Source organism: Lipotes vexillifer, unplaced genomic scaffold (genome assembly GCF_000442215.2).
Source record: "Lipotes vexillifer unplaced genomic scaffold, Lipotes_vexillifer_v1.1 scaffold831, whole genome shotgun sequence".
Classification (NCBI taxonomy): Eukaryota; Metazoa; Chordata; class Mammalia; order Artiodactyla; family Lipotidae; genus Lipotes; species Lipotes vexillifer.
Genome location: NW_006791661.1, coordinates 1227078 through 1240327, shown reverse-complemented (window position 1 = coordinate 1240327; position 13250 = coordinate 1227078). Strand labels below are relative to the sequence as shown.

Below are 13250 nucleotides of genomic sequence, written 5' to 3'. Positions count from 1 at the left end.
GAAAATTACCCTGGGATGGCAAGTATAAACCTGAGCAAGCCAGGATGTATGGTCATATTACCACTACATCAGATTCTTCAGAAAGACCACATTTACAGATGTTCAGTAAGCAATGAATTACATCTTCTGGACTCTGAGGAATCATGCCCTTTTAGGGAAGAGGGCATCACTCCTGCCTTACTCCCTCACAGCTCTGACTAGTGTAACTGTAGAACTTGTCCATTTCCATCCCACTCTCTGCCATACTTACCTGACAGACACAATCAGGAAGAGGTGATCTAAAAACTAAACATCACTTCCTTACAAAAAACATAAAAAAGATGCCTCTGTTTAGGACATGTGTTTTTTCTTCACCAGTTGTAGTTGATCATTCACTAACTTGTTATTCTAGAGAGGTAACAGTATGCTCCCTGGCTGACCCCTCTAATTCTTCTCCAAAACAGAAACAACCAACACACACACACACACACACACACACACACACACACACACACACACCTTTAACTTCTCATCAACAAAAAAAGCTGAAAACTAGAAGCACAAGGAAAATTAATTTGCTCGTCTGATCAAAAGGGAAATCTCAAATGCCAGGCAAACATTGTGTTCCAAGCTATTGCTTTATCATTGGGGACTTTTAAGGGTCCAGGCTGAAAGCAAATGAGTAGGATTTCCTGTGATTTTGTGGAGTGGGTTGGAGCCAAATTATGAAGCCAATGTTTGTCTAGACTCCCATCTCTTGAGGGGCTCATGGGCGCTGAAGTTTAACCTGTGTTCAACCACATTGCCCTTAACCACTCCAATGGGCTGACTTACCTTTCCTGATGCCATATGAAAAATATAAATACCTGCTTATAAGGTAATGGAGTACAGCACTATGTGTAATAGAATAAAGAACATTTCCATCTTTCCATCCATCCTGTCACATCACACACTTTATCATTTCAGGAGGCGAATATGAAACAAGTTGAATATAGGTCAACAAGATGGAGTTCTTGCCTTAAAAAGCATAAATTTTTCTTTCAGTAACTATTATTTTAGTATGTCACCATACCATACTCTACAGAGATATAAAGACAAATATTCTAAGCATACTGCTCTCATCATATAGTAAATCCTTATGAACTATGGTTTATATTGTCTTAATTGGATTGGATTGGATTGGATTAGATCAAAAAGAATAAGAAGTAAAGCATCCCCCCCCTTTCATATCATTTTTTAAATGATTTCTTATTTGGGTATAAAGTGAAGAATACATAGAATGATATTTAAACTGCCTTGCATATAGACTACTATAAACAGCCTTTATCCAGCCAGGTAGATTTGATTAGAAAACTAAAAGTGATTTCATCATGATAGGCTGAGAAATTATAATGAATACATTCTATCAAGATGTATTACTTAAAGTAATAATAATTGAATGTAAGATGCTTTAAGTAAACCCTGTTTAAAAATAGCTCATTAGGTATAGGTATATCTTGATACAAACTTTTTATATCACAGATTTACAGACACAGAAATGCTTCTTATAAAAGAAATATATGAGAGTTTTAGTACAATTAGTTCTCTTTAAGCGACAGAAAAAACCCTAACTTATCATACACTATATTGATGTAATACCTAGCTTAGTACATTTATATATTTAAATCACTGAAAAAGATCCTTGAAGTGTAAATGATTTGCCACATTTAGTTGTTAAGCAACTATTTCTACCAGTTAGCAAAGTATTACCTTAAAAGGACAGTCTTATAACAAAGAGATATGCTGCAGACTCCTGATGTTTTAACCTATGTTGCTTTAAATCCACACACTTTGAACAAAGTTCTAATAGTTTCTTGGAAATGAACAACAGCTGCATATAGATGTATCACTTTATTCATTCATTTATTACATATAAAATAATTAAAAACTAATTTAAAGGTAAGGTAGAAAAGGAGAGAACTTTTTAATTTTACATCTTTCCAGTCACCTTAAAATCTCACACAATGATTGGGAGAGTGTTCTCACCGAAAATCACATTTGGCCTAAGGTACCTGAAAATAAAATATAACCATGTTATTTATAAATGAAGAAATTTCCTAACAGATAATTGGACATGCAATTCAACAAAGTGTGTCTAGAATCTTCATGGTTATGCTTGTAGCTCTCCTTTATGGATGACCATTATTCTTTATAAGCTAGCTGATAGAAAAAAAGTGTACACTCTTTATCTAGATTGATTCTCCTTTTGCTTTTTTCTGTCGTGACGGATTTAGCTGAGGAGTATACTGTTGAGCTGTTGCAATAAGTCATAAAAGCGAAACAAAGTCTTTTTCTTCTAGACTTGTAGAACCTTGGAGACTGTGAAGATTTGAGGATTATCTTTTCAAACGTAAAACAACAGAATAAGCCAGACATAAAGGTGTATGTAGCAAATGATTCTATTTATGTCAAGTTCAAAAACAGGTGCAAATAATCTGTGGTCCTGTCAGGGTAGTGGTTACTTACCCTTGGGGTTGGGCCTCTGGAGTGATAGTCAGTGGTGTGTTTTTGGATATGGATGCTGGTTACATGAGTGAGTTCAGTTTGTGACTATTTATTAGCTATTCATTTATCTTATGGATATATGTTATACCTCAATAAAAAGTCCAAAATTTTAAAATAATAATAAAAAAGAATAAAAACGAAAAGCATTCAGATTTCCTTCTCCAATAGTACATTCTAAAGGGACTCCTATTAGTCACAGATAACAATAGCTGTGTTGTCCCAAATCATAAGACTATTTAGCAGCAGAACCAGCATTTCAGATCTTCTGCTTCCATGTCTTGTGATTTTTTTATTTTTTCCAATCACAAGCTATGCTCACCTCTCAGACCCATGACACAGCCTGCTGGCAGGAAACCTGTTAACCTTTGTCTATGACCTAACACCATTTGCCGTGTTAACAGGTGAGTTGTGTGAGGAGAAGCTGGACTTCTGTGCGCAGGACCTGAACCCCTGCCAACACGACTCCAAGTGCATCCTGACGCCAAAGGGATTCAAGTAAGTCCGAGGCTGCTTTGGGGCTCACAAACAGGGGAGGAGGGTCTTTCTTTAAGGAGCCCTCTTCTTTCAGGACCTAGCTTCACACCTGTGCTCAGGACTTAGAGGACATACTCTCCAGTGTCAATGGAATTTTTATAAATGTTTATCTACAGCATGGGCCTTTTTTAGTACACCAAAGAAAAGAAAATGTTCCCTTTTGTTTTGTGACTTTTCCTGGAAAGTCATGTATGAAATAAAATAGCCTTTGGCTATTTTTAATTAAATTTATTTGGAGGCCAAATAAATTCGTAATATCTACTAGGAACTTTATTATCTGAATGGAAGTCTATGGTAAAATAGGGAGTTTCATTTAATGTGACTGAAAATGTTTTCTTATGCAACAATACTTTACCCAAGAGCAGGAAGACAGAGTAACCATATGTCCCAGGTTGCCTCAGTACAATATCCGTTTATGCCTGTTGTCTCAGTGTAACTATTAATAGTGTCTCCTTCACACACGTGTGTGTTGTGTGGGATGATAAAACACACAGTCACACCAGGTAACAGTCTTCCTGGAGTACGTTTGGTATCAAATGAAATTATTCCTTTGCCACAATTCCGAAATATTTTAAGGGTCTATCAACAGCAACTTCTCTTCTTAGGCCGTAGATTAGAAATCATCTGGTCCAAATTCTTCACTTTAAACATGAGGAAACCACAACCAAGAGAGGTCGGTGGCTATCCAGAGGTCTCAGTGTTATTCACTGGCAGAGCTGGAGCTGGGTTTTATACTTCCCAGTTGGGTGATTGTTCTAGTGCAGGTTACCTCTAAGAAGCTTTATACTTTATGACCATTACTGTTGGTTTGTTACAGAAGGTAAGCTGGGTTCTCAGAAATGACACTGTAGTGTTCAGGTTGAGTTGTGCCTACAAGAGACAGCTAGCAAATAGCATTACTGGTTTCTTTACCCAATATTTATTGAGCACCTGCCACGGGTCAGGGCACGAGTAGTGTTACCGTCTTATGTTTTTGTGGCACTTTGTAGCTACTCACTCTCCCATTCTTTATCTTCTCAGTGAAATGACTCAGGCTTAGTTGCCATAGGATTCAGAGAATTAAAAATTACTCCAGTCAGGAACAGTTTTATAAGAGTAGATGGGATTAGAGCTGGGACTCTAACATTTTTTTAAATTTTATTTTATATTGGAGTGTAGTTGATGAACAATGTTTTGTTAGTTTCAGGTATACAGCAAAGTGATTCAGTTATACATATAGATGTATCTATTCTTTTTCAAATTCTTTTCCCATGGGACTCTAACATATTAATACTTGTCAACAGATTATCAGACATTCTTAGTTGAATGGGAGGTGGGGTCATTATCACCTGACCACACCTGGATTTCAAAGACCAATCAGAATAAAATATTTATTCTCAAGTTTTATTTAGAGAACAGTTTTTGATTCAATTTGATTTAAAATTCATTATTTTAGAATATACAGATTCAGTTGCAGCACCTGATGATTCCATTTGATGCCTTTTTGGGAAAGAAAAGAATACATTTGATTCTATTTTTCATTATATTTTAGTTTACAACCCTCTGTGGAAAAAACAAAAGTCTTATTGAAATCTTTTTTATACAAAATCCTGTATTGCATTTTGTTCATCCAAATACTGTATGTAAATTATTTTAATTCATATTGTCTTTGATCTGCACACAATGAATTTGGCAAATTGAACGTCAGTCATTCAGGTAACAACGGTTATCATTTCTTAGAGAAATTGGCCAGTAAAGCAGATGGTTTTCCAGAACTGCCTATCTGCTGGATAAGCTTTGTGCATTGTAATTACAAGATAAAGTATTAGTAACACTTACCGGAAACCATTAAAAACTGAGTAGTTCATCTTCAAGAAGACTAACGATTAATTCAGTATCTTCTATTACTATCAATTAAATTGCACACTTTTTATAGTGCATCTTACTGGATTATGGATTAGCTGATTTGGGAACCCATTGTTTTCAGCAGTAATTTGTGAGTTTTATGTAGTTTAGCAGAAAACAGCTTAAGTCATAGCATTTGCTATTACTCCCATATTATAAATAATCACACACTGTGACAAAGGAATTTGCAAAAAATAAATGGACTTAAAAATAACCAAGACTATATGAAGCTGCTAAAGAAAATTTCTACTGACAAATATTGTTTGGACAAGATGTACTGTTAACTTCAGCTACATTTTCTTACTACTAAGCTAACAGAGCTGGTTTTACTTTTCTTGCTTCATTATATACCTCATAAATCTCCTAAATTGTTTTGAGATATTTTTAGACCATGATATGCCATAAGCAGTATTTTCAAGCATGCATCTTACTTAGTCAGCTTTGGGGCTTCTAAACAGTATATTTTATATTCTTTGCTTTCTTCCTCACTCCTTGCCAGAGTTCAGGGAATGTGATACGTTTTATTGATAATACAAGCTTTAAGGAATTCTTAATTAAATATTTTCTTCCTGTTTTGAAACTCGGTCTAAGGAGCCAAAGAAAGACAAAAATGTTGGTCTCATAATGTGATTCCAAGTCCTAATGGGCTCGGAAAACAGTATCTGTAGAGAAAAAAAATAAAATAGCTCTTAAACAGCCACTATGGTGAATACGTGGTTCTCTTATCTCTTACTTTGATTTCTTTTCTCAGGTAAATAATTCAGAGTGTTTCAAAGCATTTCTTCTTTCTTTTAATGCTCTGTACTTGAGCAGCTCTGGTCAAATTAACATTGATGGAAGCCCTTTTCTTAGGCCCCGCCCATCTTTTTGAGAATGTCTATGGCCACTTAGAATCCATTTAACTTCAGACTTGTTTGCTTTGTTACGATTTAGCATGAAAACCACTGGCTCTAGAGCAAGCATGCTGATGCAGTGAGCTCATTTTATTTCTTAATTCATACACACAGAGCTAAAAGTCTGTGTTACCCTTAGAGGGTATATACTCCCATTTATCTTATTAATTCATCGTTTCTCCAGTAACTCTTAAATCCTGATTTTGCATTTTTAGGCAAAACCCTTGGCATTCAATAATATCCACATTCACTAGGGTGTTTTTAATTATCCTCATTCACTTAAATCCTAGTGGCTTTGAAATAGAAAACTGAATAATTAGTACAGTCTAAACCATAAATACTTTTTTTAGAATTATAAAAACTTATGTAGAATTATTTTTTAAACCTACCATTTATTGATCATGCATTATATATTAACTACTGTAGTAATTATTTTACAGATAGTGTTTTTATTTAATCTTTTAACAAACCTGTGAGATGGAAATTATTATATACATATTACAGATGAGGAAAGGAACACTTAGAGAGATGAAGTAATGTAGTCAAGATTACATACACTTAAGGATGAAACCAGAATATGAACACAGTTCTTCTGCCTAATTGCAAAGTGCAAATTCTATAAGGCTAAAACATAATTTCCTGGTTTATTTGTTTTTTTTAAAGTCAGTGAACCCTTTCTTAAACCTCAAACAGAAACACTTATGGAAGCCCAATGTGTAAAACTAATGAATCACAGCAGGAGAGTATTGTTTGGGGGGGGGCAGTGCAGAGGGAAGCTGACAGAGGCCCCCTCCCCATCTATGGCCATATCTTTGGGGGTTCCATGGTCCCCTATTGCTCCACAAAGCATAGTTTAATAACGACTGCATGTGCCATATTGCTTTTCCTTGGGCACCCTTAAAATCCTGCATCCTTGGTGTCATAGCTAGACATTCCAATGGTCCGCACTGGTGAAAGAGATTTTAAAGGGAACCCTGAGTAATCAATTATCTAACGGTACAGAGCAGTGGTTAGAAATTCAGGCTTTCTTGTCAGATTGCTTGGGTTCAGTTCCTAGCTGTGTACAAGCTGGATGTCCTTGGGCAAGGCATTTAACCAATTTGTGCCTTGTTTCCTCACCTGTAGAGTGGAGTCATGGTATCACTGATGTCACAGGGCTGTGGAGAGAATTCAATGAGTCCATAATGCAAAATGATTAGAACAGGGCCTGAAACAAAGTGCTCAAAGAACATCAGCTGTATTATTATCCCTGGTTCTTCACCATCAGTGCAGCTGAGACCCCTTCTGTCCCACACCACCAGAGTGAACAGGCTGAAAAGCTGTCCGGGGATGGACCCCAGGAATTTTGTATCAGTTCCCCTGCCCCACCCAGTTAGGTCAGCCCCCACTCTGCCATAACGATCATCTGGATTCATGGTAAATTAGGGTATCCAATGCTAACATATTTGCTTTTCATAAAATTATACTTTACTGCAATGCACCCAGTCTCTGTTGGAAAATTTAAAATGTTAATTGTTCTTAAAATATGCTTAATATTCGTAATAAATTTTACAACACAGCACTTTTATCGTGTCAGCAGCTCAAATGAATTAGACAGCTGAAAATAGAGGATACCACGGGCAGATAAAGTGGGGGAAGAAGGGAGGGACAAACCCTGGTGTGATTAGTCTATTCTTATTTGGATTGTGGATGCTCACTGTCATCAGAGAGGGAAAATTGCTGTTCCTCTGAGAGATCACAGTGAGAAACCATGGAATACTTTGCAGATCAGTACTATTTTCTAGGCATCTGTTAATTTTTAAACTTTATGAGCCTGTTCTAAATATGTTTTTGCAAAGACAGCACCAGTTGTTTCCTAGATGAAATGCAACTCTTTTACTTATTTTGGCTCAGTTGGGTTTGAAACTATGTACCTGCTTGTTCAAACAGATGTGACTGCACGCCAGGATACATAGGCGAACACTGTGACATTGACTTTGATGACTGCCAAGATAACAAGTGTAAAAACGGAGCCCACTGCACTGATGCAGTGAACAGTTATACATGCATCTGCCCTGAAGGTTACAGGTAAAAGTGCAAGTACACATTTGTATTTAGAGTTAGGTGTTACATAGAGTTAGGTGTTACAGGGCTCAATTCATATTGGCAATTAAGTAACGTCTAATTAAGTATTTTCTCTGTTTATTCTTCAGTGGCTTGTTTTGTGAGTTTTCTCCACCCATGGTTCTCCCTCGTACCAGCCCCTGTGATAATTTTGATTGTCAGAATGGAGCTCAGTGCATCATCAGGATAAATGAGCCAATATGCCAGTGTTTGCCTGGCTACCAGGGAGAGAAGTGTGAAAAACTGGTCAGTGTGAACTTTGTAAACAAAGAGTCTTATCTTCAGATCCCTTCTGCCAAGGTTCGGCCTCAAACAAACATCACTCTTCAGGTAAGATTCCCCCACTACCAAGAGCTAATCTCATTTTAAACCAATTCAGCTGCCAAATATAAACATATGTGGTGGTTTGTGAGTGATATTATTTCTTAAATAGACAGTTACATACTGCATAGCACAATGACAGAAAATGCTACTTGTATGAGAAGCTTCTATTCTTCTTCTCTCTACCATTTGTGCCTTTCAAAACTAAATGGGCACTAGGTATTTTTATTCACTACTTGATCATATAAAACACACACACAGAGACAAAGCAACAAAATCTCTCTCTTTGTTTTGCGCTCAGGTAATGGCATTTTATTCATTTATTTTTATGGCTCTGCAGTTCAGGTTCTGCACGGTAGTGGGGGGCGGGCGCTGGGGGAGCTTTCGTTAGGAAACCTGCAGCTGAGAACAGCACAGGTGAGACAGAACACACCTTGGCAGAAGTGTCAGTAAGTGTCTTTTAACTTCGACATGAAATTAACAAACTCAAGTATTGTCATAAGTCTTTTCCACCAAGTCACCGTGTACCTTTGAGCAAATCATTCAAACCCCTATAGCCAAGATTAGGCTAGATCAGGGTGATAAACTTAGGGTACCTGGGGCAAATTGGGGCTGCATGTTTGTTTTGTTTTGAATTCAAAGAAGTGTAACCAATTTCCTATAAAACCCACTCCATATTTGGTTTACCCTAGCACTTCAATGAGGGGCAGGGGCTTCTTGAGAAGTCGTGAGGAATGGGACCCTGGAAGGCAGACAAGCCTTCTTTAAAAAAGCCTGGCCCCCTAACTTCCAACGTTTGCCACCCGTCTTTTTATGAGAAGTACGCAGTGGTGTTCGGGCTTAAGTCCGAACTTTTACTGAGCTGGTCCTTCAAAAGCCCGGAAAATTCAGAAGGAAGGATAAAAACAGAGATTTTTCCCCTGGTCACACCATAATTTAACATGTAATAGGAAAATCCATTTTGCTCAATGCAGTCACATTTCACATATGCCATAAATAAAGCCCATAACAGGAGCAAAAAGCAGGTAAGTGAAAATCTCCAGCAAAGGAAATTCTAAGCACGTTCAGTGATGTTAACTTAAGTACTTCTTATTGTTCTTTTGAACAGAACGGAAATGTGATCATTTTGTTTCTGATTAGATTTTATCTTTCTCTGCTTAGACCATATAGTTTGATATCTAAGGGGGAAAGCTTGATTTACTTTAAACACTGTGGACTCTAATGATATGGAAAATATCTTTCAATTTTAATTTGCTGAAGTATAAATTATGTGATGTCCTTGTTTTTGCATATTTCATAGGACATGAATCTTTAAGCTTTATCATTGCCAATATGCAGAAAGTGAATAAATATATAAGTTCATGAATGTAAAAAGAGCTTTTTGAAGTTCTTTATGAATTTATTTGCAACAGAGTAATCCAGGAATAGGTCCTCTTTCAAGTAATCATTTCAATGTGCATTAGTATTTTATCAGAGCCATAAAGAAGAAATAAACCATAGTAAAAAACTCATTACTAAGAAGTCTTGTTTCTTCTTAATGAAATATGTCTGGATGACTGTTTGTCCTAATAATGTCAAGGTTACTTCCCACTAGATTGCCACAGATGAAGATAGTGGAATCCTCTTGTATAAGGGTGACAAAGACCATATCGCCGTAGAGCTCTACCGGGGACGTGTTCGTGCCAGCTATGACACCGGCTCCCACCCAGCTTCTGCCATTTACAGGTGAAGATCTGTCAGTTACTGGTAAAGGTGAAAATAATTGCTTAATGCAGAACGGCTTCTCCTCTCTTATTGTGTCATGGGGAGGGGAGGGAATAATTTGGCTACAGCAGACTTTGGTAGGTGTGTTAGAGGCCTGGCAGTAACAGACAGCATACTCAAGTTGGATAATTAAGGAGAGATTTATAAGAGGACTGTACAAAGATTGGTTGGGACAGTATAGTAATCTGGAGCTAGTAACTAGGTATACTGCTAGTGTCCATGGGTTTGAAGGAGAGAGGGGAGGCAGCAGTTATGGAAATCGATGCTCAGAAAAGGAATTGTGGAGAGGACTGTGTGACAGGAGCTCAGGGAAGGAACCAGGGTTTTAAATACCTGATCCCAAAAATCTCCTGTACCCCTGGTTCCCTCTGGCCAAATCAGATGCCAGAAAACAAGGAACCCACTGATCTCAGTAATATAGCTCACACATGAGCCTCCCAGGGCTCAGAACAGGCTGAAGACAGGTGGAGAGTAGCCCTAGAGAAACAGCTGCAGGATACCCAGCACAGGGACAAATTTAAAGTTACTATTCATGCAACACATATTTATCGAGCACCTACTATGCGCCAGGCAGTGTTCTAAGCTTTCAGCAACAGAGCTCCTGCCCTTAGGAAGCTTACATGTAATAGCCAATGGACAGCTACAAGATGTGTATTATCTGATCATTCTGTTGGAAGTTTTATGATATTATTATGGTATTGATGATATATTGAAGATGTGAATGGGGTGGGATTCACGGGGTGGGATTTTCCTGAAAGTGTGCTTTTTGCATAAGACTAAACTTCAGAGCCCCTCCGTTGCATCTCAACACCAGTCGCCCTGCAGACGTTACCTAGTTGATTTCTTCACATGTACAAATAACTGCCACCATTTAGAGGAAGGTCACAAAGTCATAGGCAGTCCGTTTTTCCAGGCAGATATCTTAAATGAACTGAACTGGCTAATTGCAAGAAAAGAATATTCTTTCATCCTTTTATTCTTGAAAAGATTTTAAGAGAAGCACTCCCCTGTTACAGATAGCCTTGGTGTTGGCAGTATAATAGGAGTGGTTATGACTGGAGTGAACTAAAAGCAAATCTTTGTGAAAACAGGACTAGACTACATCTGCTCAGGTCTCCCTGAATGCTGTCATGTGAAAATGTGGGCCCAGGTTTTGCCAGAACTTGTGATTTTTCAAGAAAAGACAGAAATTTGGCTTTTTTAAATATAAAGTTTTCCCTTCTTCAGTATGGATTCACATTTTTTTTTAAATACCATATGTGGCAAACAAAACACATTTGTAGCCCAAACATGCTGGGTAAAAGTTTGTGGCCATTGATGGAGACATAAAATGGAGATACTGGCCTTTATGATCTTGATATTATACTTATATATTTTCAATGTGCTTCACATGTTAGTTAATCTTTCATAACGGTTCTGGGAAATTGGATGCCCATTGTAGCCATGAATGGAATTCAGTAAGTCCTTTCGGTGGTAAGCTAACTCACTTGGGAATATTTAGAGCATGGAAACAAACACATAAATACTGGTTTCCAAGCAGAATACAATAGTTACTTCATCTCTAAATGGTGATGAATTAGTGCCAATATTTTAAATGTTGCTAGGCCTTAAATGTTATAGCCTCAATTTGTTTCAGCTCATGAAAAGATTTCAGAATATTAAACTTATGGTTCATTTTTGGTATTTCGTGTGTTTGTTTTGTTTTATGCAATGAAACAGCATAAACTGTCAGGAACCATAGTGAAAGTTCTTGGAGTTGACTTACTAAAGCTAGTGTTCACATAAAATGTACTTAAAATATTTCTAGGTAAGTTGTAAAAACCCAAGTGATTATATCCAAATAAGGATTTACTCTAAAGAGATTATTTTGAGTTTATGTTCATGACCATTTTTGCATAACAATAGAGTATACCCTGTAACATCTATAAAAAAGGATAATATCACATCACACACTTTTTGTTATGAACCAGAAGTAGATGTTTCTGCTTGCAGACCATCTAATGGAGACATCTGTTATGAGGTCCAGAGCAAACATAACTTTTATTTATTTCTTGCTTTTTAGATTATGGCACAACAATCAACAAAAGTTAGTGCATTATTTTTATTTTTTTAAAGAAATTTATTTATTTATTTATTTTTGGCTGCGTTGGGTCGTTACTGCACGCGGGCTTTCTCTAGTTGCGGTGAGTGGGGGCTACTTTTCGTTGCGGTGCGCGGGCTTCTCATTGTAGTGGCTTCTCTTGTTGCGGAGCATGGGCTCTAGGCATGCGGGCTTCAGTAGTTGTGGCACGTGGGCTCAGTAGTTGTGGCTCACGGGCTCAGTAGTTGTGGCTCGCGGGCTTTGTTGCTCCGCAGTGTGTGGGATCTTCCCGGAGCAGGGATCAAACCCGTGTCCCCTGCATTGGCAGACGGATTCTTAACCACTGTGCCACCAGGGAAGTCCCAGTGCATTATTTTTAAGTTAAAGAAAAGAAGCAGCAATCACCGAGAATTCAGATAGAGAGATGATTGATTAATTGATTGTGGATACAATATATGGATACTATATATATATATATATATATATATATAATATGAATATAGTAGTATTCTAATTGACATTTTAAAATGCTTTCGTGAAATAGAGGCTACTGAGAACATTAAATTATTTCAACACACCAGGAGAATCTAGTTTTTAACAAGTAATAATCATAGTGGCTGAGATGTATGTGCAAATCTAGGCTTGGCAATTACTATATATAAACTTTAGCAAGGTCTTTAATTTTTATGTGTTTCAGAATCCATATCTGTAAATAATAATGTAACACCTGCCCCATCAATTCACTACAAGGATTTAACTCTACACTCAGCTCTGTCCTCACTCCTCACTCACTTCGTCTTCATTCCCGTCTCCCTTCCAACAATAGAGGAAAATCTTTTTTGGTGTCTCTTTCTGGAGTGTAGCAAGAGTTGAAAGTGAATCCTCTCTTCTCATACATTGACAATGGAAGTACATGTTGTTTACAATTTCTATGGAGAGCAATTTGGAAACATCTTTCCCACTACTGGGAATTTACCCTAAAGTTATACCTGTGACGTAGAAATGGCATACGCACAAGGTAATTCACCATGGCAGAGGTTGTAAAAACAAAAGTTAGGAAACAACCCAAGTTTCTAACTAAATAACTCCAGGGCAGCCACACAATGGAATGTGCTGTTAAAAAGAAAGAGGGAGTGAGAGAGGGAAAG

At 37.3% G+C, this 13250-nt stretch overlaps 1 protein-coding gene across 1 annotated transcript in view; it reads left to right on the top strand.

Moving 5' to 3' along the window:
- Positions 1-13250, top strand: part of SLIT2 (slit guidance ligand 2) — a 378741-nt gene that overhangs the window by 349055 nt on the left and 16436 nt on the right. Inside the window, 4 exon segments of the mRNA XM_007464483.1 lie at positions 2925-3018; positions 7764-7901; positions 8027-8267; positions 9853-9983. Coding sequence (XP_007464545.1) covers positions 2925-3018; positions 7764-7901; positions 8027-8267; positions 9853-9983 — 604 coding nt within the window.